Here is a 26834-nt window from a genome sequence, read left to right as displayed (position 1 = left end):
TGTGTCTCTAATCAGCTGTCATAGCCAGTAAGCAGCGATATAAACAAACCGCCTGAAGGAGGAACCCCTAGCGTCAAATGCAGGCACTCTTTGATTGCCATGGCATTTACGTCCTCTGATTTCAAAACACGATATGCTTCATATCATAAAATTTACTTGCATGTATTTTTGTAATGCACCTACCATATGCAAAACGTTTTTCAGTCAACAGTAACTTTTCCGGTGTTGTGATATCACTTCATCTAGCCCTATACATGTCAAATGGTTCAAAAAATTTCCTGTTTCAAAATGCTACAGGTACTTTGATGAAAGAGTTTGAATTTAGTGTAAATGATTTACCACTTGGTAACGCCCTCATGTGGCTTTCGGAACATTCATTTTAGACGAACTGCAACAATATACAGTGTATCCATGTATGACAAAGATCTGTTATAAAAGCGGCGAGCTAATTCTACCAAAAAGTGTGTAGCAGTCTGTGAAACTGACAATTTTGAATTCCTGGGACTGAGTATGAGTGACCGTCTTGCTTCAGTGCTTCATATTCATGAACTAGGGCAATAACTGAGTACTGCTGTTTTCAGCATCAGGAAACCCCCCCACCATTGCTGAGACATGAAAAGTTGTATTATGTCGCACGGTATCTGGAGGAACTATGTGCGTTCATACTGGATAGTTGTAGCTCATAGAATGGGTATCACACCAGGTTCTGATGTCAGCTAGGGAACGCTGTGTAGAGTGATCTTCAGGCATCTAATACTTACTGCAGTATTGTGATACCTTGCTCTTCTGCTTCTTCATGGTGTTTGAAGTTAATAATATGAGCTTATTTAAAAACAACTGCAACATTCACTCAGAGAAAACTTGTTAAATATTTTCGTGAAAAAAAAACACCTACAGCCGTCCTTATGATTTTATTTTATTTTGTCGCTACCAGTTTCAACGCTTCATTGCGCGTCAGTTGGCAGTCGATGGTTGGAGAGCTGACACATTATCTGCGTATCCAGTAATGCTGGCAACTGATGTGTTATGCATGGGGATCATATCAACCTGTACCGCATCAAAAACAGCCTGAAGATGACGTAATGAATAGTTGAAACTTGTAGCGACAATATAAAATAAAATCGTAAGGACGGCTGTAGGCGTTTTTATTTTTTGTTACGATAGTAAACGGTCGTCGTCCCAGAGACCGCCTGCTAAAAGGATGGACACACAAAATGTTAGATATTTGCTTGTGTGTGATGGGTAGGTGAGTGAGTGAGTGAGAGAGAGAGAGAGAGAGAGAGAGAGAGAGAGAGGGAGGGAGGGAGGGGGAGATAGAGAGAGTCTCTCTCTCTCTAGAAGTAATGAGATATGTGATACAGTGTAAGATTTTCATTCTGCGTGTATTTGTATACAATTAAGACGAAAATTTATTTCGATGCTACATTATAGTCACTCTGCATACTTCTTTTTTAAGTAACTTGCCCGTATCCTTCCACAAAATACTGAAATGATGAATAAATATTATTATTATCATTACCATATTTACTTCAGTAACAATTATTGGCCGTTATACATAAAAAAAACATGCAAGCTCAATATTCGAAACGGGACCCAAGAGCCATAGAGTTCATATTTTTAAAGCTAAGTTGAATGGCTTGTTTACAGAACCAACTTTGCTCTATCCTAGATTTTATTTCAATGGTTATGAGTATTACGCTATGCTGTACGCTCAGTTGCGTAAAACGTTGGAAAATTTTCTTGTTTCGTTTGTTTATATTTTCTTTTCATTTTTTCTTTTATTTTTTTATGTATCAACTGTTATGTGGAGTTTTACGAAGTGTGTATCCAATGTGTCGTTCCTTGACCAAGTAGCTTTCAGTCAGATGGCACAACATATCCTGAACCTGAGAAAATATGTAAATAAATATGAAAGCCACTGAGTGGCAGTTCGGGACCTTAAGTAGGGCATTGTTGCGGCACTTGGGTTGAGTGGTCCTGGATTATCCTTCTTACAGCGACCGACATTTGAATAATTCATTATTACGTAGACCTCTTGGCATATCATTCATGAAGTCAGTTTTTTCGTAAAAGCATTTCCCTGTTCTGATGTCTATTGCCACTGAATCAAATGTGTGCCCTTGCTACAGAGAAATGTGTGGCTTAAAAGAGTTCATTTACTATTCAGTTATGCAACTGGAGCGGGTACAGTGTGTTTCATCATTGTGCTCTAGCTCACCGTGAGCAGATTTCTTTAGACAAACGTATAAGGAAACATATGTAAAACACATCTGATTCGATAGCCTGCGTCGTTAACACACGCCTATACAGTGGCGCTCAAATCAGAGGCAAGTTGGTTCGTCTCCTGGTGCTTGATGAAATTTTTACTGCCAGTATTTGGCCGCAAGGGCAGGAGAGGGGGTAACGTAAGGATTCTAACTGCCAGTTTTTGCGCCAATGTCCTGGATTAAATTCCGAACCTCTCCGCAGTGTCTCATATAGTGAGGTCATGTGACACTTCTGATGGCGATCCGTCAGTCGGATTGTGACCTTAGTTTCAGCGGCCCCTCTCCTTTCCCTTCATCCATGACAACACAAACCCAACTGTACAAACGCTCATCACAGTCATCCTCTGGATACAGATAGACACTTGACACTTCATAACAGGTCAGAGGAAGGCAACGGCAAACCACCTCCACTAGGATCTTGCCATGAGCGGCGGTGCATGATTCCTACATCTGCTTCCCCTGCACTCATTCCCTGAGTGTGGGACTATTTATATACAACAAAGGATTTAAAGAGAGGTTTGAGGGCGCAAGACGTGCCGGAAGGTGGTAACTTAAAGTGTGTTGAATGGAAAAATGGAAATCAGCGATTGGCAGGGCAGATCCGGCCGCCTCGGTGCATCCGACGTCACATTGAGTGACCTGCGCGCCAGTTGGGAATGAAATGATGTTGAAGGCAGCACAACACCCAGACCCTGAGAGGAGAAAAATCCCGACCCATCTGGGAATCGAACCCGAGTCCGTAGAACGGCAGTCCGTCACGCTGACCAGTCAGCTACCGGGGCGGACAGTGTGTGTTGGATGATACAGGCTGTGTTAAAATTGAAAGACGACTCGGGACGCCGTGAAACGGGTGTTTACCGTGCTCCATATAAATGCAATAAGGCATACATCGGGCAGATTGAGCGGACAGCCGAAGAAAGATATAAGGAACACAGAAGACACATTGAACTTGAGAACCAATAAAATCTGCGACTGCGAAACATCTCACGGCTCTGGGGACTCAATGAAATATGAAGAAACGGAAGTGTGAAGACAGACCTTATCGTTTTGGGTCTGTGCTCTGAAGGAGGTTATTGAAATTCGAGTGGCCGACTGGCTGATCAACAGAGACGGTAAGGTACGCTGCTTAAATATCGTGTTACGAAGACGACTGCACTCGGCCGGACACTCAAGAGCAGTACAAACGACAGATACACTGTTGCACCGCTCTGCAGGATCATACATCCATTACATACCTTGAGTCAGGAAATGGGTTTGTTTGCAGTAAGACAAGTACCTATACACACAATGCGACAACGTCTGAGGCACCACGGACTGTCAGAACAGCATCATTGTTGCTGCTTCCCTTGACGCGCCAGCACAGAGAGATGCGCCGAGAGTGTTACTCCCAACAAGATTGGACGCAAAAGTGACATCGCGTCATCTTCTCAGAGGACTCCCGGCTCTGCGTACAGAGACACGATGGACATATCTGCTTGTGGAATCTCCAGAGAGAACGAACGGAACGTTGCCAGATTTAATTCATCATCTAGATACGGACCCAGAAAATGGCATGATGGAAAGCGATGCCATTGGTTGCACAATACGACCGCCCCTATTTCGAATGGCCGGTATTTCGGGCAGCAGTCGTCACATATTTCAACAAGACAGCTCAAGATCCCATATTGGCTGACCTGCTTTGACCTACCAGAGGCAGAAGGTTTTAAACTGCTGTCCTGGCCAGTACGTTCTCCACATCTCCCGCCCGTTGAAAGCATCTGGTTTGGGTTACCGAGTGATTGACAGACCACCAAACTTCAACCACTACTATTTGTACATCCTGACATACAGTTGAAGCGCCATGGAAGGACGTAGGGGAGATTTGCTTATATTTTACTGGCTCCTAATTTGTACTACTGCTATAAAATTCGTACCTCTTGTACTAATCGACATTTACAGAGATCAGCGTGAACTACGTGCTTCTTTGTGCCATATTGACAGCTACGTGTCCTGTGTATTCAGGAGCAGAACGTCTGAAAACAGCGTAGATTTTGTTGTAATTTTCATCTAACGTTTTATAGACTTGGCGAAGAGAATTACTGTTGTAAGGTAAGGCCCAGCATATTGCTTTATTTATAGTTGAATATACATGAACTAACCTTACTTTCAGAGAGTCCCAAATCTGTGATTCGTTTGTAGGAAACTGACAAAGAGAAAATGGCGACGGTGTCTACAATTTATCGGTATAAATTTTCGATATTGTACCGGTACAGTTTAAGAAACTTACTCATATAGTGAGCTTTAAAAATGCATGTAGCATCATTAGTGCACCATAATGTTCTGCAAGGATGTGGTGAGTTTTGTAATGCGTTCTTTATCCCATGTTATTAATTAAATAATTATTTTATATTACAGTATCGTAACACAAAGGCATTATGGGAAGTGCACATTTGTACAGCATGTAATTGCAACAATATAACTAGGAATCATGGATTAAATGAACGTGCGTGCATATAACAGGCCTAAGCCAATCGTTGAGACGCATGCTGAAAATAAAAATGCAAACCGGTTTATAAAAACCCGCAGAAAAATGTCTTCCAACGACGTTGAATATGAAATGGAAGAGTATTCTTACATTTGAAGATTTTGTTCAGTTTATGCATGTCGGACGTAAGAAAACTTGCTTTCGATATTGCAGAAAGAAGCGGATTCTAAAATGGTTCAAATGGCTTGAAGCACTATGGGACTTAACAACTGAGGTCATCAGTCGCCTAGACTTGGAACTACTTAAACCTAATTAAACTAAGGACATCACACACAGCCATGCCCGAGACGGTATTCGAACCTGCGACCCTAGCAGCAGCGAGGTTCCGGACTGAAGTGCTAAGAACCGCTCGGCCACAGCGGCCGGCAAGCGGATTCTTCCACAATTTCAATGCAGATGAACCCATGGACGATAAAAAGTGGGCCACAGGCGTCCAGCCAAGAAATATCACCGAATCCGAGGGAAATGATGAAAGCTCCAAGAAAACCTTCAAGGCCTAGCCAAGGAGCCTGTGAACTGACGAGCACTCTATGCAAAACAAAAGTTTACCGAAGAAAAACAGAATAAATCTAGAACCACAAATTCGTCTGAAAACGGAGAGCATAAGAAATTAATTTATAAAGAAACGGAATGGTATTGCGTGTTGTGCGAGCCTGATCTAGTGGAAAAAATGACCAGATGCATGAGATGCAAAATGTGAATTCATGGACAGTGTGGATGGATGGGTGAAAGAGTGAAAAAGTTATTTTGTAACATCTGCATGTAGTGATGTAAGAATTAAAATATGGAGCATTTCCATAATATAGACCTTCAAGCTCAGGTTGGTTGGTTGATTTTGGGGGAAGAGGACAAACAGCAAGGTCATCTGTCCCCTTCGGATTAGGGAAGGATGGGGAAGGAAGTCGGTCGTGTTCTTTCAAAGGGACCATTCCGGCATTTGCCTGAAGCGATTTAGGGAAATCACGGAAAACCTAAACCAGGATGGCTGGATGCGGGTTTGAACCGTCGTCTTGCCGAATGCGAGTCCAGTGTGCTAACCGCTGCGCCACCTCGCTCGGGCAACCTCAGGGACATTGTTTATAAGGATGGAACAATTTATGCAACCAATATTGATTCAACCAGATTCCTAATTTGTATCACTTGCAGGCATTTCGAAAACTGAGCGTCATGTGTTTATTTTTCATAGAATGAGGATCGCATTGTTTAAATAGTTTTGTAACTTATTGTTTAGGATATAATAAATAAAATCTCAAAAGTGGCACAATTTTTTCAACTCCCATACGCATATCTGCCTATCAAGCTAAGTTCGGCTCGATGAGCAGTCGGTCTACAGTCATTGCCGCTGTAAGAGCTGGTACCTCTGGGTTATAAATTTCACACGTTGTGTACCATAAAATCACCTACAGACTTAATCATAAATTCTTTTCACTATACTGCATACATTCTAGGACAAAAAACGACGCACCACAGAGGAATTATACGATCCGGACGGAAATTGTTAGATGTGATGTACATGTACAGACAAACAAATAATTACAATTTCAGAAAACTTGGATGATTCATTCAAGACAAGGCGCTCCACAAATTCAGCAAGTCAATAACGCGTTGGTCCACTTTTGGCCCTTATGGAAGCAGTTAAGCAGTTTTTCGGCTTGGTATTGATTGATAGAGTTGTTAGAAGTCCTCCTGAGGAATATTGCGACAAACTCTGCCGAATTGGCGTTACATCGTCAAAATCGCTGGGTGGAGGGCCCGTCCATAATGATCCAAATTTTCTCAATACGGGAGAGATCCTGCGACCTTGCTAGCCAAGATAGGGTTTGGCAAACGCGAAGACAAGCAATTGAAATTCTTGCCGTGCGCAGTCGGGCATTATTTTGCTGAAATGTAAAACCAGCAGGGCTTACCATGAAGGGCAACGATACGGAGGGTGTAAAATCGTCGACGTACCGCTGTGGTGTATGGGTGTTCCCGATGACAACCATAGGGCCCTGCTATGAGCCGGCTTGAGTGGCCGAGCGGTTCTAGGCGCTACAGTGTGAAACCGCGCGACTGCTACGGTCGCAGGTTCGAATCATGCCTCGGGCATGGATGTGTGTGTTGTCCTTAGGTTAGTTAGGTTTAAGTAGGTCTAAGTTCTAGGAGACAGATGACCTCTGAAGTTAAGTCCTATCGTGTTCAGAGCCATTTAAAATCTGCTATGAAAAGAAATGGCACCCCAGTCGGGCCATATGTGGTCACCCGCCATACAGGCCGACTACAGGTGTCATGGTCTGGGGTGTCTTTCTTTTCATATCAGGACTGATTTGGTTGTCATCTGCGGGACCCTTACACCACAGCGGTACGCCGATGATATTCTACGACCCCTTTCGTTGCCCTTTATGGCAAGCCATCCTGGGTTTACACTTTCCCGCACACGGCAAGAGTTTCTACTGCTTGTCTTCGTGTTTGCCAAGCTCTACCTTCAGCAGCAAAGTCACTGCATCTTCCTCAACTGAGAACGTATGGAACATTTGGCAGGGCCCTCCAACCATGTCGGGAATTTGACGATCTACCTGTTCAACTGAACAGAAATTGACCCTCAAGGGGACTTCCAACAACTACATCAATCTACATCTACATCTACACTCCGAAAGCCACCTTACGATGTGTGGCGGATTGTACTTTGGTTACCTTTATCGGTTCCCGCTTCTGTTCCAGTCTCGTATTGTTCGTGAAAACAAAGATTGTCGGTATGCCTCTGTGTGGGCTCTAATCTCTCTGATTTTATCCTCATGATCTCTGCGCGACACATTGGTAGGAGGAAGCAATATACTGCTTGACTCCTCGGTGAAGGTATGTTCTCGAAACTTCAACAAAAGCCTGTACCGAGCTACTGAGCGTCTCTTTTGTAGAGTCTTCCACTGGAGTCTATCTATTATATCCGTAACGCTTTCGCGATTACTGAATGATCCTGTAACGAAGCGCGCTGCTCTCCTTTGGATCTTCTCTATCTCTTCTATCAACCCTATCTGGTACGGATCCCACACCGGTGAGCAGTATTCAAGCAGTGGGCGCACAAGTGTACTGAAACTACTTTCTTTGTTTTCGGAATGCGTTTCCTTAGGATTCTTCCAATGAATCCCAGTCTGGCATCTGCTTTACCGATGATTAATTTTATATGGTCATTCCATTTTAAATCACTCCTAATGCCTACTCCCAAATAATTTATGGAATTAACTGCTTCCAGTTGCTGACCTGCTATATTGTAGCTAAATGATAAAGAACCTTTCTTTCTATGAATTCGCAGCACATTACACTTGTCTACACTGAGATTCAATTGCCATTCCCTGCACCATGCGTCAATTCGCTGCAGATCCTCCTGCATTTCAGTACAATTTTTCATTATTACAATCTCTCGATATACTACAGCATCATTCGCAAAAAGCCTCAGTGAACTTCCGATGTTATCCGCAAGGTCACTTATTTATACTGTGAATAGCAATTGTCCTACGACACTCCCCTGCGGCACACCTGAAATCACTCTTACTCCGGAAGACTTCTCTCCTTTGAGAATGACGTACTGCGTTCATCTATCTAGGAATTCTTGAATTCAATCACATAATTCGTCTGATAGTCCATATGTTCTTACTTTGTTCATTAAACGACTGTGGGGAACTGTATTGAATGCCTTGCGGAAGTCAAGAAACACGGCATCTACCTTGGAACACGTGTCTATGGCCGTCTGAGTCTCATGGACCTATAGCGCGAGCCGGGTTTCACATTATCGTCTTTTTCGTAACCCATGCTGATTCCTACAGAGTAGATTTCTAGTGTTCAGAAAAGTCATTATACTCGAACATAATACATGTTCCAAAATTCTACAACTGATCGACGTTAGAGATATAGGTCTATAGTTCTGCACATCTGTTCGACGTCCCTTCTTGAAAACGGGGATGACCTGTGCCCTTTTCCAATCTTTTGGAACACTACGCTCTTCTAGAGACCTACGGTACACCGCTGCAACAAGGGGGGCAAGTTCCTTCGCATACTCTGTGTAAAATCAAACTGGTATCCCATCAGGTCCAGCGGAATTTCCTCTTTTGAGCGATTTTAATTGTTTTTCTATCCCTCTGTCATCTGTTTCGATACCTACCATTTTGTCATCTGTGCAACAATCGAGAGAAGGAACTACAGTGCAGTCTCCCTCTGTCAAACAGCTTTGGAAAAAGACATTTAGGATTTCAGCCTTTGTCTGTCATCCTCTGTTTTAGTACCATTTTGGTTACAGAGTGTCTGGACATTTTGTTTTGATCCACCTACCGCTTTGACGTAAGACCAAAATTTCTTAGAATTTTCTGCCAAGTCAGTACATAGAACTTTACTTTCGAATTCATTGAACGCACCTCGCATAGCCCTCCTCCCACTACATTTCGCTTCGTGTAATTTTTGTTTGTCTGCAAGGCTTTGGCTATGTTTATGTTTGCTGTGAAGTTCCCTTTGCTTCTGTAGCAGTTTTCTAACTCGGTTGTTGTACCACGGTGGCTCTTTTCCATCTCTTACGATCTTGCTTGGCACATACTCATGTAATGCATATTGTACAATGGTTTTGAATTTTGTCCACTGATCCTCAACACTATCTGTACTTGAGATAAAACTTTTGTGTTGAGCCGTCCAGTACTCTGAAATCTGCTTTTTGTCACTTTTGCTAAACAGATAAATCTTCCTACCTTTTTCAATATTTCAATCAACGCCAATCCGAATATCTGCTTGCATAAGGATCACAGGTAAACAACGCATTATTTACTTGCCCAGTTTAAGGTCTTTCTCTTGAGTAAATCATCCAGTTTTTTTGAAATTGTAATCATTTGTTCGTCTGTGCATGTACTTCATATCTACCTGTCCGATTCGGATAATTCCTACGTGGCGAGTCCTCTTCTTATGTCCTTGCGTGTACGCACAATAAGGGAACCCTCAGCACTTGCTATCCTTCCTTGTGTTGCAATTTTAATGGCCAGCAGTGTATTTAGCATTCATATGGCTGAAGAGAATTAATCTATAACGTTTTAGAGATTTAAATATGTCGATGTTTTCAACCTCACTTAACCTGGTGAGAATTTTTTGGTTGATAGCTTACCTAGTACGTTCTTGATGACGAGCTGGTTCTGCTGCTCGAGCTTGACGAAGGTGCCCCACATGGACTTGCTGTCGGGGATGGGGTTGGCGCGCACCCAGCCGCCGCACGCGTACTGGTAGAAGTCCGTGCACGGGTCGGCCGTCTCGTCCATCAGGCTCAGCACCGACGCCGCCGCCGTCACGCACGACATGGTCACGCAGTACGCTTCCTCTGTCGACAATCGGGAAACACTGAGTTTCTCCATTCGCTGGAGTGCAACATTTCAGAGCTGTAAATTACACTCCTGGAAATGGAAAAAAGAACACATTGACACCGGTGTGTCAGACCCACCACACTTGCTCCGGACACTGCGAGAGGGCTGTACAAGCAATGATCACACGCACGGCACAGCGGACACACCAGGATCCGCGGTGTTGGCCGTCGAATGGCGCTAGCTGCGCAGCATTTGTGCACCGCCGCTGTCAGTGTCAGCCAGTTTGGCGTGGCATACGGAGTCCATCGCAGTCTTTAACACTGGTAGCATGCCGCGACAGCGTGGACGTGAACCGTATGTGCAGTTGACGGACTTTGAGCGAGGGAGTATAGTGGGCATGCGGGAGGCCGGGTGGACGTACCGCCGAATTGCTCAACACGTGGGGCGTGAGGTCTCCACAGTACATCGATGTTGTCGCCAGTGGTCGGCGGAAGGTGCACGTGCCCGTCGACCTGGGACCAGACTGCAGCGACGCACGGATGCACGCCAAGACCGTAGGATCCTACGCAGTGCCGTAGGGGACCGCACCGCCACTTCCCAGCAAATTAGGGACACTGTTGCTCCTAGGGTATCGGCGAGGACCATTCGCAACCGTCTCCATGAAGCTTGGCTACGGTCCCGCACACCGTTAGGCCGTTTTCCGCTCACGCCCCAACATCGTGCAGCCCGCCTCCAGTGGTGTCGCGACAGGCGTGAATGGAGGGACGAATAGAGACGTGTCGTCTTCAGTGATGAGAGTCGCTTCTGCCTTGGTGCCAATGATGGTCGTATGCGTATTTGGCGCCGTGCAGGTGAGCGCCACAATCAGGACTGCATACGAACGAGGCACACAGGGCCAACACCCGGCATCATGGTGTGGGGAGCGATCTCCTACACTGGCCGTACACCTCTGGTGATCGTCGAGGGGACACTGAATAGTGCACGGTACATCCAAACCGTCATCGAAGCCATCGTTCTACCATTCCTAGACCGGCAAGGGTATCTTGCTGTTCCAACAGGACAATGCACGTCCGCATGTATCCCGTGCCACCCAACTTGCTCTAGAAGGTGTAAGTCAACTACCCTGGCCAGCAAGATCTCCGGATCTGTCCCCCATTGAGCATGTTTGGGACTGAATGAAGCGTCGTCTCACGTGGTCTGCACGTCCAGCAGGAACGCTGGTCCAACTGAGGCGCCAGGTGGAAATGGCATGGCAAGCCGTTCCACAGGACTACATCCAGCATCTCTACCATCGTCTCCATGGGAGAATAGCAGCCTGCATTGCTGCGAAAGGTGGATATACACTGTACTAGTGCCGACATTGTGCATGCTCTGTTGCCTGTGTCTATGTGCCTGTGGTTCTGTCAGTGTGATCATGTGACCCCAGGAATGTGTCAATAAAGTTTCCCATTCCTGGGACAATGAATTCACGGTGTTCTTATTTCAATTTCCAGGAGTGTACTTAAAATCGTTAAGTTTGAGAATACATCTGTGCACTGATGGGCAAAAAATATCGTAAAGGCATACGACGTCTGCTATACGTGAATAGTAACACTGTAAATAATTAAATAAATCTTCAGACTAATACAAGCACTTCAGTACATAAATAACTGTCTTTGTAACGATACTCAGAGCTGCAATAAATCTTTTTCTACATCTACATCTACGTGATTACTGTGCTATTCACAATAAAATGCCTGGAAGATGTTTCAATGAACCACCTTCAAGCTCTCTGCCGTTCCACTTTTGAACGGCATGCGTGAAAAACGAACACGTAAATTTTTCTGTGCGAGCCCTCATTTCTCTTATTTTATTGTGATGATTATTCCTCCCTATGCAGGTGGATGCCAACAGAATGTTAACGCAATGGGAGGATGAAACTGGTGATCGAAATTTCATGAGAAGATCCCGCCGCAACGGAAAACGCCTTTGTTTTAATGGTTGCCACTCCAACTCAGGTATCATGTCTGTGGCACTATCGCCTCTATTTTGTGGTAATACAAAACGAGCTGCCCTTTCTGTACTTTTCCCATGTCATCCGTCAGTCCCATCTAATGCGGATACCACACCACACAGCAATACTCCAGAATAGGGCGGACAAGCGTGGTGTAAGCAGTTTCGTTAGTATACCTGTTGCACCTTCTAAGTGTTCTGCCAATAAATAGCAGCCTTTGGTTTGCTCTATCCACAATATTATCTATAATTGTAATCCCTAAGTATTTAGTTAAATTTACTGCCTTCAGATTTGTGTGGCTTATCGCGCAATCGAAATTTAGCAGATTTCTTTTAGTACTCATGTGAATAACTTCACATTTTTCTTTATTGCCGCTTTTTGCACCATAAAGATATCTTAGATAAATCATTTTGCAACTCGTTTTGGTCATCTGCTGACTTTACAAGACAGTAAATGACAGCCTCATCTGCAAACAAACTAAGGCGGCTACTCAGATTATCTCCTATGTCATTAAAATAGTTCAGGAACAATAGAGGGCCTTTAACACTTCCTCGGGTGTACGCCGGATATTACTTCTGCTTTACTCGATGACTTTCTGTCTGTTACTACGAACCGTGACCATTCTGACAAGAAATCACGAATCCAGTCGCACAACTGAGGTGATATTCCATAGGCATCTAGTGCGCAAGATGTATTAATTCAGAGTGGCGTTTCATAAGATCACAGGGCTCAAAAGCTGTGATTTACGACTTCGAAACTAATAGGAACTTCTGGTGCCTGTAGACGGCATGGAACGAGTCACAGTGGCGGGCATGTAGTTGTGTAATTGTGGAGAGTAGACTAGTGTTCAGGCTTCCCCGTGACGTGGCACATAGTAGGGTATGGTTCTTTTGTACTGCATAAAATGAGGCGTCACCGAGCAGGAAACACGTGTCATTGTCGTCTGGTGCACTAGAGCTCATTCTCCAAAGAAAAGGTCTGAGTTCGTGGTAGTAGTTGTTGTAGTAATAGTAAGTGTTGTTGTTGATCTTCATTTCTCATGCACAGATAGACAGAACCTCATATTAAATAAAATATATAATGAATTTCATCCATTAGAGAAATAAATTAATGAAATTGATAAATTTTCAAAAATATGTTCCAAAATTAACGGTAACCAGGATGTGTGTGGGACGTAGCGCATTGAATCGCACCTATATAAGTCGGACGGCAGCTGTTAGCTTCATACAGACGATGTGTCACAACTTTTGTAACAAATGTGCATTCCGATCCAGCAGCAGTTCATAATAGCGATGGCTGTGGCCGAAAAGTGTTAGCATCTTACCAACTATGAAATCCTAACAAGGGAAACTCCCCATCGCTTCCCCCTCAGATTTAGTGGTAAGATGGCCGAGTGGGTAACCCGTCAAAAACTGAACACAGATCAAGCATGACAACAGGAAGAAGGTGTACTGAATTGTGATAAAAAAAGCCAAGTAGAAGCAGTGAACGGTCGAAGGTCAAGAAGAGCAACATCGAAAGATCGTCAATAACTGCGGCGTCCTGAGCGTTTGGTCATGGTGTTGGGTTACGAAGCACAAGATCCGTGTTCAAATCACCCTCGTGCACCTATTTTTTTAAAAAAATCACAAAATTACTAACTGTCCTTATGATCATTGACGTGTCTGTTTGCTGTATTCCAAGTTGTGTCTGTGTCGTCGTATAACATCCGTTTGCAACAGCGGGAGTGTGGAAGGAACCTCCAGGCGTACATACCTCCTATTTGTTCTATACAAGTACCACATGCTATGACTCTTGCGTTCCGTTTTGGAAGTTTGACTCTCGAAGTCCATGTTGTAACAAAGTTCACACCCGCTTATTTCTGGTTTTCATTTCTGTGAGAGGTCTATGCATCATCTCGCTTGCTTTCACTGTTTTTCGCATTTACTTGCGACAGTAGTGTATTTTTACCAAATGACTCATATTTTATAACCAATGTACAATATCACAATTGTCAAGACTACAGAAGGGGAACAGACACGTCAATGACCGGACGGAAATTTCATAATTTTGTGGACAAAAAAACTGGAGCACAAGGGAGATCTGAACACGGATTTGCCGCTTTATAGTCCACCATCGTGACCACACAACGACGACGTCGAAGGTCTTACAATGCGAATGCGCTCGGCGCTCCACATCTTGAATTTGGACGGCTAACCGTTTATATTTTGCTTGTTATTTCACAGCTCAGTACAGCTCCTTCGTGCCTGATCTATGTTCAGTTTTTGACGGGCTATTCACTGGGACATTTTACCACTAAATGTGAGGGGTGTGCGCTGCGTAGTTTCCCTTGTATGTAGTCAAAACCATGTATTGGGAAATGAAACTATATTACGTTTTTTATCAATTATTGTTGATTTAATATGTTTAGTTATTAGTGTGAATGAAAGTGCGAATGCCAGGTAATATAATAAATGAATATTACGTTGACTGTTAACTGAGGAAAAGGTACTGTTTCAGACGTATTTGTACAGAGAGTGTGAATCATAAGCTCAGGGGAAATTTGTAAAGTGTAATTCGCCAATTTATGGAATGGAGAAACAAGAAACATTTTACGATAATTCAGTTATCTAAAGAGGATTTTATTTTGATATTTGTGGATTTTATTAATTGTTTCTTTTAATAAACTGTTCACAAAAACTATTAAGTTGCGATTGGTCCAATGTGAAAGAAGCGCAATAGCGCGGCTTTACACTGACATATCATTGGATGCAACGTTTTTCAGCCTAGGAGAAGAGAGTACATTCGCGCGCTTTTGTGAGCTAAAGAATTTCTTTCTGGAGTCTAGGTTCAGTTCGAAGCTCAGGCACCATAACGATCGAACGAGTGAATCAGGAGCCCTGAATAGATGTAATAATTTATGTAATTGCGATTTAAATTTGACCGTCGAGTGCCAAAACGTAATCGCGGGCAGTGATAAAGACGAAGGCGCAAAATTCTGGCTTTAATATGTAAGCTGTGGCTTTTGAATAAACTAAATTCCGCGTGGCGCATTGTGCAAGTTAGGACCGAAAACTAAATGTTCAAATGGCTTGAGTGATGGAATATTTAAGCGAGCATTCTGTTACAGACAATCCGTTCTGTAATTTTTCCGGTAACAGATCGGCAAATACTATAAGCTGGCTGAATAAGAGTGATCGTGATGGCGAAACTATAAGTTCTAATTTGCACGGATTTGGCGGTTATTTTGCAACAAAGAAGCGCGAATATAGTTCAAATTTCATTCGAAGACTTTACTTTTACTCAGTCGCTCAGTTAACCTGATAAAGGAAAACTTGACGCACCCTTTAGAATCGTATGAGGCTGCTAGTTCCACTGCAGCTTCTCCAGTAGAGAAACATTATTCGTCTTCTAACAGGACAAGCGTGTGGATTGGAATGCACAAGAAGGTATAACCGAAGGGTGAGTGGACATTTTCTGTGGGACGAACACATAACCGCGCCGTTGCAAGTAGGCCAAAGTCATGATACGAAAAACACCTGCAAAACATCGCAAAACCATCTCCAGCCTAAACTACGTCCCCCATTCAGTGTGGGCTCAACTCGTCATTGGGCCGTCTGTGCATTCGACGCCTTGAATCAATTGAAAATAGGCAAAACCGCCACTCTTGTAACCACACTACATGGCTCCAGTCAACTATTGTCTACTTTCTGCGTTGTTTTGCCCAATGAAGACCCGCTGGTTTATGTGCTGCTGTAAGCAATGACATATTGCGAGGTACGCGACAAGAAATATGCATTGCATGCAATCTCTTCGCAACGATCGCCCGGAAACTGGTCGAGATAGTACTGCATTCAATTACAGTAGCAATTCCGATCGGGTTTAAAGCCGACTGCCGTGACACTTTTCTCCAGTCCCTGTCAGTTAGGATCCTTTTACGTCCACTGTTCTTACGCCGTGATACAGGGCTGCGAGTGGTACACCAGTCCTAGACTCGCTGGACAGCCCTCATTGGTACAACAACTAGTCGAGTAAATCATTAAACTACGGGTACGCCCGAAGTCGACAGTTTTCTGCCATTCTGTGACGTCTCCACGTCGATTCATCTCACGCGCTAATCCCATACAACCGACTGGCAAGTACTTCACTGCCAGTGACGGACGGTCACATGACCGCCTGGCACTAGTTCATACCTATCTACAGCGTTCCAAAGTAACGAGGGCGCTCTTTTAAAGACATGCCTAACATTTCTTCACTGCTAACGAGGAGAACACAGCAAGTGCCATGACCCTATTTCTCAGAAACTTCGCTCAGTGGAAGAGAGGTCCAAACAAGCGAACACGTGTCTCGGCTTATCCGTAGACACTCGACCGTTTCTGAGGAAACGACCGTCAAAGTTTTCGACGTAATTTAGATGTCTTTTAACCCCGTGATAAGCCTAGCCCAACTAGTGGCACAGTGGCTGCAGTCGCAGCCTCTCACTTTTACACCCCATGTCCGAAACCCGATTATTGTTCTACTTTATTTCATTTATTTATTTTTTCATTTATCTACCCACCTCTGTAGAAGATTACTACGCAGATGTTTTACAATGTATAATGAAATAGCGTTGTCCTTATGTAAATGGCAAAATTATTTGAAATTGTTACCGATGAAATTCCTGTTCCTAATCAATAGCAAACGCCAGATTATGGAAAAGTTGTCTGTTATGCTTGGTCTGTCCCGAAACTATTGCCAAAGTAGTAAATCTTTAGCAGTAATGACGAAGTTTCTTTCCCGAGTGTGGTAAACCCAAGAAATGTCGCTTTTGCAAACCTGCCTTCGCGTGATACTTGTGGTGTTCGGAATTTTTATTATTGATATCATCCAAGGGTTTGCACCAAATCTTCCTGAAGAAAAAGCATAAGAATTAAATATAAGAATTGATATAAAAATGAAAAATTAAAATATGAGAATTTAAAAAGAGTGTTAGTCCTGAATACACCATGCAGACATATATATTCTATAATAAATGAATGACACTTCTTGTGAAACCTAGTTATAATTTTACAATTAATTTTACTCCCTTGTATCCCCTAACTTGATAAGAAACATTCGTATAGTAGATAAATGAAAATAAAATAAAAACAATAATCGGATTTCGAATATGAGACGCAAAAGTGAAAGGCTGCGACGCTATTCAGTATGTGAGCTTCTCATGCGCTGAAATGCATCTGAAATACGTCGTAAACCTTCGCGGTTTTTTTTTTCAGCATCAGTCGAGTATCTACGCATAAACCGAAAAATGTATTCGCATATTTAGGCCCCTCTTCCACTGAGCGAAGTTTCTGGGAAGTTATGGCACTTACCGTGTTCACCTAATGAGCGTAAATTGGCATACGATGGCGTCTGTACTGCAGTGTAATGTGAATAAAGTCAGGACAACATGCGAAGGAGCTAAAAATCTCGTCCTAGGAAACACTTACGTCTGTGCCTTTCTGAAACACTCTATAATGAGAGTCCTGCTTTAGATGTACCATGGTTTCCTTTAATCGCTGACGATGGGGGAAGAAGCGATTACTCTGAAACGGAGTAAAATCAATTTCTCTCCACATTTCAGAGAGAATTATATCCAACGACTAGGGGTTACAGCCCACATGATAAACATGACCACAGAGGGAAGAAGGCTAAAAATGGAATATCTCATACATCGCTTAGGAAACGAAGCGTTATAGGCGCTTGCAAAATGGCGCTGGCTAACTCCTATTTCAGGAAGGACAGTCAGAGGGATACCCATTACTTAGGCCTATATAGCTAATGACAATCGGTTGTAGAATTATGGAACGTTTACATGCGTCGCATATTATAAACGTTTTGAAAATCGACTTATCCTGTAGAAACTATCATGGATTTCGCTATACTACACTAGTGCGCAAAACTTACGTACGAAAGTAACTTTCACAAATGTGTTCAAATGGCTCTGAGCACTATGGAACTTAACTTCTGAGGTCATTAGTCCCCTAGAAATCAGAACTACTTAAACCTAACTAACCTAAGGACATCACACACATCCATGCCCGAGGCAGGATTCGAATCTGCGACAGTAGCGGTCGCGCGGGTCCCGACTGTAGCGCCTAGAACCGCTCTGCCTCCCCGGCCGGCCCACATAATGTGTCACTGTCAACTAACATACCTCGCTCAAACGTGGACCATACACAGCAATAACTGTTATAGTATATTACAGTACAGTACAGAAGGTAAGTGAAAGAAATACGTAATGAGACGAACAGAAATGACATGCCTTATTCAAAGAAAATAATTACTGAAGTCACCGTGGTTTATGAAGGTCCTCTGGACATTGCAAAGGCTGGACACGATTCTTAATAGGATGAGTGATCATCACCGACGGCAGTTCGTGCTCTGCAACGTGCTCCCGTGCTGGCCACGAGGTTGGCAAGGAGTTCTTGTGGTAGGGTGTTCCATTCCTGCACCAGCGCGTCTGTCAACTGCTGGGTGGTCATTGGTGCGTGTGGATGTGCTGCAATACGTCTCCCCAACGCACCGCATACGGGCTCGATCGGATTTAAATAGTGGAAACGGGTAGGCCAGTTCCAAGAGCTCCCCCACCTTCGTAGTTCGATGGGGTCGCACATTGTCATCCAGTAAAATGAATGCACCCCCGAAAAGACGCACATAAGGAATAAAATTGATCGGTGAATGTACCGCGGTTGTTACGGCCATGCAACATTATGCCGCCTCACAACATAACACTTGGACCAATAAAATTATGTTAGACAATGTTCCTGCGTGCATTTAGTGTTCCCAGCTCTCACCATATGAAGGTCGTCAGGGAGAGAGACCACCCCGTTGCAGTTGCCGTGCCACTGTGGAGTATAAGATTGTGTGCCTTGCAGTCCTGTTCAATGTGGTTCCAGTTGCACCCGCTGTTTGACGTTAGTCCCTTATTGCCTGTTGCACAGTGTAGCTGTAGTTGACCGTATTCGACCCCCTTCTTTCCTTTGGGGGCAGTGTTTGTGCTTCGGAACGCTTCTCATGCACTTGAAACAGAGCTGTGTGCGATACCAAACTCCTGGACTACGCTCGTCACACTTCATTCTTCTTCCAGTTTCCCGATGATTCTCCCTCTTATGAAGTCATCGAAATGTTGTCTCCGTACTATGTTGTAATGAAGAATAGTACCACAGTGTACCGTAACTGCTTGCTGACACACACTTTTCCCGTTCCTTCAACTGCCTCGTTTTATGGGAATAGCCATATTTGGAGCTATAATCACGCTGACGTCACACCAGCTTTCTGTACACAACTGAGAGACCTCCGTCGACATGCTTCCGAACTTTCATTCATTTCCATCGAGTTGTTAATATGTTTCGTTACTTCATATATCTCGTCCTTAAGAGAATTTACATGTGCAGTTCAAAATGGCTCTGAGCACTATGGGACTTAACTGCTGTGGTCATCAGTACCCTAGAACTTAGAACTACTTAAACCTAACTAACCTAAAGACATCACACACGCCCATGTCCGAGGCAGGATTCGAACCTGCGACCGTAGCGGTCGCGCAGCTCCAGACAGTAGCACCTAGAACCGCTCGACCACTCCGGCCGGCTACATGTGCTGTCTTATCATAGTGCAAGTCCACAAGTATACAGAAGACATGGCTCACGTTTCAGCTGAACACTTCTTTACTGTTACTACATCATCCAGACAAGTTCCTGCTTTTCAGGTGTTCCGTAGGACTGTAGAGATGAGGAAGCTCAATTTCTTCTCGCATAATGAGAAAGTCTACAATCTTCCGTTCTCAATGTGGGAACTGTAATCAGCTTTGTCTGCAGCCAGAGACTGTGCTCCAGGACCTGATGAGATCCATTATACCATGCTTTGTCATCTGTCTCCTGAAGTGAAAGAACACATCCTCTCTTGCTTCAATCAGATCTGGTTTGATGGACAGTACCCCACGACTTGGAAGGAAGCAATATTAATTCCATTCTGGAAACCAGGCAAGGACCGTAGCGCCCCCAACAGTTATCGAAGTGTCGCCCTTACCACTTGTATGGGCGAGACTCTCGAATGCATGGTCAACCGCCGCCTCGTCTGGCTGCTCGATTCCCGAGAACACCTGACCCGCTCCAAGTGCCGTTTCAGGCGCAACCGTTCCACCCTTAACAACTTAACTCTACTGGAGACGGCGATATAGGAGTCCTTCTTACGCCGAAACCATTTTGTTTGTGTGTTTCTTGACCTCCATAAAAGCATATGTCACTACTTGGAGGTACAGCATACTTCGCCAACTTCATGAATGCGGACTATGTGGACGCCTGCCGCCAATCCCTTCTCGAGGACCGGGGTTTTGATTATCGCATTGGCGATGCCATGTCTGATTGCTATGTTCAGGAGAATGGGGTGTCCCAGGGCAGTTTCCTCAATGTCACATTGTATGCCCTCGCTATCAATGTCATTTCCTCCGCAGTCAGGAGCCCTGTCAAATGCTCTTTGTTTGTGAATAACTTTGCAATCTTCTACTCTTCCTCTGACCATTAAGAGGCTGGAAACCTATACCCGGACAACTGGTTTTCGGTTCTCACCAGAGAAGACTACATGTGTCAATTTAACCGTGCTCGTCGGAGTTCTAACCAACGAGTGCTCACAATGGGGGACAATATTTTACGTTTTCAAGACACTGTGCACTTTTGGGATTTATTATTTTACTCGAAATTAACTTGGCTCCCACACCTGAAAGATCTACGAACAATCCGGCCGAAGTGGCCGAGCGGTTCTAGGCGCTACAGTCTGGAACCGTGCGACCGCTGCGGTCGCAGGTTCGAATCCTGCCTCGGGCATGGATGGGTGTGATGTCCTTAGGTTAGTTAGGTTTAAGTAGTTCTAAGTTCTAGGGGACTGATGACCTCAAAAGTTAAGTCCCGTAGTGTTCAGAGCCATTTGAATCATTTTGAACCTACGAACAAAGTGCTTCCAGTCATTGAATATTTTGAAATGCCTTGGCGGGAAAACATGGAGAGCTGACAGGTCCTGCCTCATGCAGTTTTATAGGACATTTGTTCGATCACGCTTGTAAGGTGGCAGATTTTAGCACCTTACATGATATTTATTCAGAAAATAATATATGACAAATGCCACGCGAATAGAGACATTGACAGAACGATACTAATATCAACATATCAAGGTTAATACTGGTACGTAAGATTTCAGAACCGTGCATATTATCATTGGGAAGGTGGTTTGGACGGACACAGGAAAGAGTTGTTTGTGATGTCGAACAAACGAGGTGGCCGGTGCTTCACACGGCAGCTGCTTTGTCGGTTGAGTGGCACTTGTGACCACAGGGGGAATTGGGGGAGCCTGAGACCTCACAGGTGAAAGAAGAGGAAGAAGGCGTGCGCGCGAGACAGAGAGAGACTGTTTCGGCAAAGTTTGGTGGCAACAAGAACCGCGCGAAAATTCAGTCCTGATTGACCAAAAAACGCGTATGGATACATGTACGAGGAACGGTGTAGTTTGGCGGCAACAAGATCGGGACTCTGGTGTCGGCGGTGGTGCGAGGCGGACGCTTAGGTTGTGCTTCGCAAGAGCTCTCAAGGGGAAAGGCGACATCTCGCTGGTGCCTGGGACGGCAGTCGTAATCTACGTTCGAAATTATGGTGATGTTAGAGCAAACAGCTGGCAGAGTAAGGCACTGTAACTGAAACTGCGTACGCGTTCCACTAGCTCTTTGCTTGAGCTCTCTAATTCTGTGTCCGTCTAGGTGGAACTTCGGTAAAACCACTTGCGTGGCCAGTATTAACCTACGTAAGTTAGGGAAAGGGACGATTATTGATAGTCTCCATTGTGGCAATATTAGAATAGTTAATTTAAGGAATTAATTTGATTGTAATGTTTTAGGCTAGGAATATTGCTCATCCTGTTTTTAATGAATAAATGTAAGATTTAATAACAGACCATAATCAAAGCATTATCATTCATGTAGGTAGCAAACTACTGATACAATAAGAGCTTTATTAATAAAATATATTATCATATTAATTCGATGCAAACGATACTGGGGTATATTCGCGCATTGAAACAGAGCCGAAGTCAGGTAGCAGTAATGAAACAAGAAGTTTCATAGTCATTATACCCCTGTACGTTGCACACTTAGATTATGGCAGCGTGGTCTACGGATCGGACCGTCCTTCCTACCTCAGGATGTTAGACGCTGTCCATCATGAGGACATTCGGATATCGGCTGGAGCCTTTCGGACCAGCCCAGTTCCGAGTCTGTGTGCAGAGGGGCTGGTCAACCACCACTCTCTATTCGGCGACGTACCCTTTTGGCTCGACAGCCGCTGAAAGTCTCAGCGTCACCTCAGTCATTGGCAATTAGTTCAGTGGTCCAACCCACATTTGTACCACTATTCAGGAATCGGATCCAAACGACCAAGTCATTTGGTATACGTGCTACAGACTGTCTCAAGGATCTGTGTCTCTCAGACACCCAGGGATGGAACGCACTGCCGCCTTGGCATCTTCAGAGGCCCAAAGTGATTTTAAGCTTGATACAGTACAAGAAAACTTGCACTCCAGAATTTGTTTCTACAATTTTGTTTTCGTCTATTTTAAGTATGTACCACGGTTTTATCGTTATTTATACAGATGGATCCCATCAGGAAAATGCTCTCGGTTGTTCTGCTGTTTTCCCTGATAGGGTTTTTAAAGTGCGTCTTCCATAACAATTTACAAATTATAATGCGGAGTTATTTGGCATTCTGATGGCACTGGAGAGGTTTCACAGACATCACTGTACAAGATTTCTTGTCTGTTCCGACTCTCTTAGTTCACTGCAAGTACTTCACCAAATGTATCCAGTAGACCCGCTGATTCAGCTCATCCATGACTCCTTACAGCGGCTCCAACACCAAGGCAAGGAGGTGATCTTTTTCTGGGTACCTGGCCACATTGGGATACAGGTCAACGACATGGCCGACAAAGACGCCAAGGAAGCATGTTGGCATAGTGCTGTCCATCAACGTCACATCCAGTTGCCCGCCATCATCTCATTTTCTGACAGATCCATCATGCGTCAGTGGGAGATTGATTGGTTGCAGGTGACAGACAACAAACGGTCCCTCAAATCGATCACAAAGGCTTGGAGGACTTCATCTCAGCCTCGCCGCCGGAAGGTTTTGCGTACCACACTGCGCATAGGGCATAGCCCTTTCACACATGGCTTCCTCCTCCGGCGGGAGGATCCACCATTCTGTGAAGTTTGTGACGTGCCGCTCTCAGTTCAGCATATTGTGGCAACGTGTGTCCTGTATACTGACATTATGGCAGCCCTCAGTCTCGCTGGAGATCTGCCCACCATCATCGCAGATACCGATACCAGTGTTACACGGGTGTTGAGATTTTGTGAACTGTCAGGCCTCATCCCTAAATTTGTGGGGGTGGGCAGCAGACTTTAGAACATCATAAACTGCTCCGTATGTGGGGACAGCCTTCGTCCCCACCCATGAGACCTGCATGCTGACTTTTCGTCAGGGCGCTGATGACCATGATGTCGAGCACCCCCCTCAACCCAAATCATCGTCATGATCATCATCGACAAGTATAATACGCCTAATGTTCTTTGTTTGAAAAGTGTTAATGCTTAAGGGCAACCGAATTTTTATGTGTGTCCGTATTATTGGATCTGCCTGTACTTGTACATGGAATCTGATTGTGCGGAGGGTTATGTAGAGATTTTGCGATATGAAAACCACACTGACATTTCCAAGTGTAGAAATTGTGCTGCAAAGCCTACAATAAAAACCAGTTCATTGTTACCTTGATATGAGATTTCACTTCACTGGAGTGCGTTGATCCTTTCTTGAGGTATATTTGTAGGTAAATGATTCATTCAGATACGACAGACCTACACTCATTCCTTTTGCATTATCACTTACACACTGTACAGAACTGTCAAAGGGTCACTATTTCGAAACACTGTAACTGTTTCCCATTGCTACGCATAAGTTTTAAATTTGGCTTTCTTACGGCTTTCTTAAGGGTGGCAGAGGAAAACTTTTCAGACACACAACCGCTCAGAATCGACACGGAGAGGCCTCAGGAGGTCATATAAAGGGCGTCAATGTAACCACTCCTTCCCTTGGGGCGTTGATTCTCCCACATTTCGCTCTTGATAACGACAGTTTCCAGAGCGATTAGCAACGGAACGCCGTTTGTCAACGACCGACAGAGTTGAGAACCCCCCTCTCCTCCCCTCCTGGGGCACGATTCAACCATTCTCTAAAAACATCGCGAGCCATTGAAAGTGATCTGTCCCCTTGAGAGTCTAGTGCTGCCACACTGTTTGCTTTGGTATACAGAGTGGAACCACTAGGGACCGTTCGAAATCATTCGACGACATTTGAACCTGATCCGAACCAGCGAAGGGTGTTAAAGCTTCTTCAGAACTCCTACTTCATGCCCTCCTGCAAAATCATCAGGGTGGATGTGATTGGGAGTCCAATATTGACACATTCATGAATAAAACGACAGAGAGTCCCTCTAAGAGTCCCTAGTCCGGCAACACACACAGTGCCACACGTTCACCGTTGTTGAGCACTTTTAAAACCTGTCGGTACAGAGGCTTCGCCACCCATTCAGCTAAGTGGCGCTCCAATGCTGCTCTAGCGCCTTAGAGCTGGCAACCCCTTCGACGCCCCTTACATTCCACGTGTTCACTCACGGCGTCCAGCAGTAGTCTATGCTCAGTTTTGCCCTCAACTCTCGTCAGTAACTCCTTTACAGACAGAACTGCCCTGCTTGGCGTCTCTCTCCAGGGACATATTTTCCCAGTTAACGCCATGGTCTACTATGCCTACGCCATATGTGATGATGTCCACTTACTGTGGATTAAAAACTTATGGATGAAAGTAACTTTCGTATTTTGTGTTGCCGCCAAGTAATAAGATCGATGAAACCTGTACCACACATAGAAGGAACTGCTGCAGTGTAGTCCAGAATGTTCGACAATGGTTGACATAACCTCATATTGCGATAGGTGGGAACATGTAATGCACCCAGGAACATTGTCGAAAATGATAATTTTGGTGTCTAGGTGTTGTGGTTCGGGGAGGCATAATGTTGCATGGGTATACCTACGTTCTTCCCCAACGTGCGTCATTTCTGGGGTCCGTTCGCCCCTGACTTATATTTATGGATCAAAATGCGAGACCACATCGAACTTCATAGTTGGAGGAGCTCATGGAACAAGAGGGTATTCGATGAATGGACTAGCCTGCCCGTTACCCCAACTTAAATACCATCGAGCACGTATGGGATGCATTGGGGAGAAGTATTGCAGCACCAATGGCCCCCTGGCAGTTGTCAGCTGCGCTGGTGGAGGAATGGAACACCCTACCACTAAGGCTCCTTATCAGTCTTGTGCCGGAAGGGGAGCACGTTGCCGGCCGCTGTGGCCGAGCAGTTCTACACGCTTCAGTCCAGAACCGCGCTGCTGCTACGGTCGCAGGTTCGAATTCTGCCTCGGGCATGGATGTGTGTGATGTCCTTATGTTATTTAGGTTTAAGTAGTTCTAAGTCTAGGGGACTGATGACCTCAGATGTTAAGTCCCATAGTGCTTAGAGCCATTTCAACCATTTGGGAGCACGCTGCAGAGCATGTGGTGATTACATATCCTATCAAGAACTACATCCTGCCTTCTTTAATGTCCACAGGACCATCATAAATCGCGATGAATTCAGTGTAACTATTTTCTTTGAATAAACATGTCATTTCTGTTTATCTCATTGAATATTTCTTTTAATTACCTTCTATACTATACTATAGCAGTTTTTTTACGTATTATATGATCCAAGCTTCATCGAGGTGTGTTAGTTTACGTGACACGTCATGCGAAAGCTACTTTCGTCCGTAAGTTTTGCACATGAGTGTACTACAACGTATCTCTTCACAGGATTTAACAATGAAAGTAATACTGTTTCAACAATTTTGCAAATAGTTTCGTTTTCTGAATGGAACGTCCTCCTAATTAAACTATATCGTACCCTGGGGTTTCAGTTCAGGGTTAGTTTACATGCTACTATGTACACTCCTGGAAATGGAAAAAAGAACACATTGACACCGGTGTGTCAGACCCACCATACTTGCTCCGGACACTGCGAGAGGGCTGTACAAGCAATGATCACACGCACTGCACAGCGGACACACCAGGAACCGCGGTGTTGGCCGTCGAATGGCGCTAGCTGCGCAGCATTTGTGCACCGCCGCCGTCAGTGTCAGCCAGTTTGCCGTGGCATACGGAGCTCCATCGTAGTCTTTAACACTGGTAGCATGCCGCGACAGCGTGGACGTCAACCGTATGTGCAGTTGACGGATTTTGAGCGAGGGCGTATAGTGGGCATGCGGGAGGCCGGGTGGACGTACCGCCGAATTGCTCAACACGTGGGGCGTGAGGTCTCCACAGTACATCGATGTTGTCGCCAGTGGTCGGTGGAAGGTGCACGTGCCCGTCGACCTGGGACCGGACCGCAGCGACGCACGGATGAACGCCAAGACCGTAGGATCCTACGCAGTGGCGTAGGGGACCGCACCGCCACTTCCCAGCACATTAGGGACACTGTTGCTCCTGGGGTATCGGCGAGGACCATTCGCAACCGTCTCCATGAAGCTGGGCTACGGTCCCGCACACCGTTAGGCCGTCTTCCGCTCACGCCCCAACATCGTGCAGCCCGCCTCCAGTGGTGTCGCGACAGGCGTGAATGGA

At 44.8% G+C, this 26834-nt stretch overlaps 1 protein-coding gene across 4 annotated transcripts in view; it reads right to left on the bottom strand.

Moving 5' to 3' along the window:
- LOC126298667 (endothelin-converting enzyme homolog) overlaps nucleotides 1-26834 on the bottom strand; it is a 368726-nt gene that overhangs the window by 117922 nt on the left and 223970 nt on the right. For all 4 annotated transcript variants that reach the window (XM_049990097.1, XM_049990099.1, XM_049990098.1 and 1 more), the window contains exon 4: nucleotides 9908-10117. In XM_049990097.1, coding sequence (XP_049846054.1) covers nucleotides 9908-10117 — 210 coding nt within the window. The remainder of the gene's footprint in view (nucleotides 1-9907; nucleotides 10118-26834) is intronic.

Source organism: Schistocerca gregaria, chromosome X (genome assembly GCF_023897955.1).
Source record: "Schistocerca gregaria isolate iqSchGreg1 chromosome X, iqSchGreg1.2, whole genome shotgun sequence".
In the NCBI taxonomy this organism is placed as follows: Eukaryota; Metazoa; Arthropoda; class Insecta; order Orthoptera; family Acrididae; genus Schistocerca; species Schistocerca gregaria.
The sequence above is the reverse complement of the archived record's forward strand: the minus strand, read 5'-3'. Positions and strand labels throughout refer to the sequence as shown.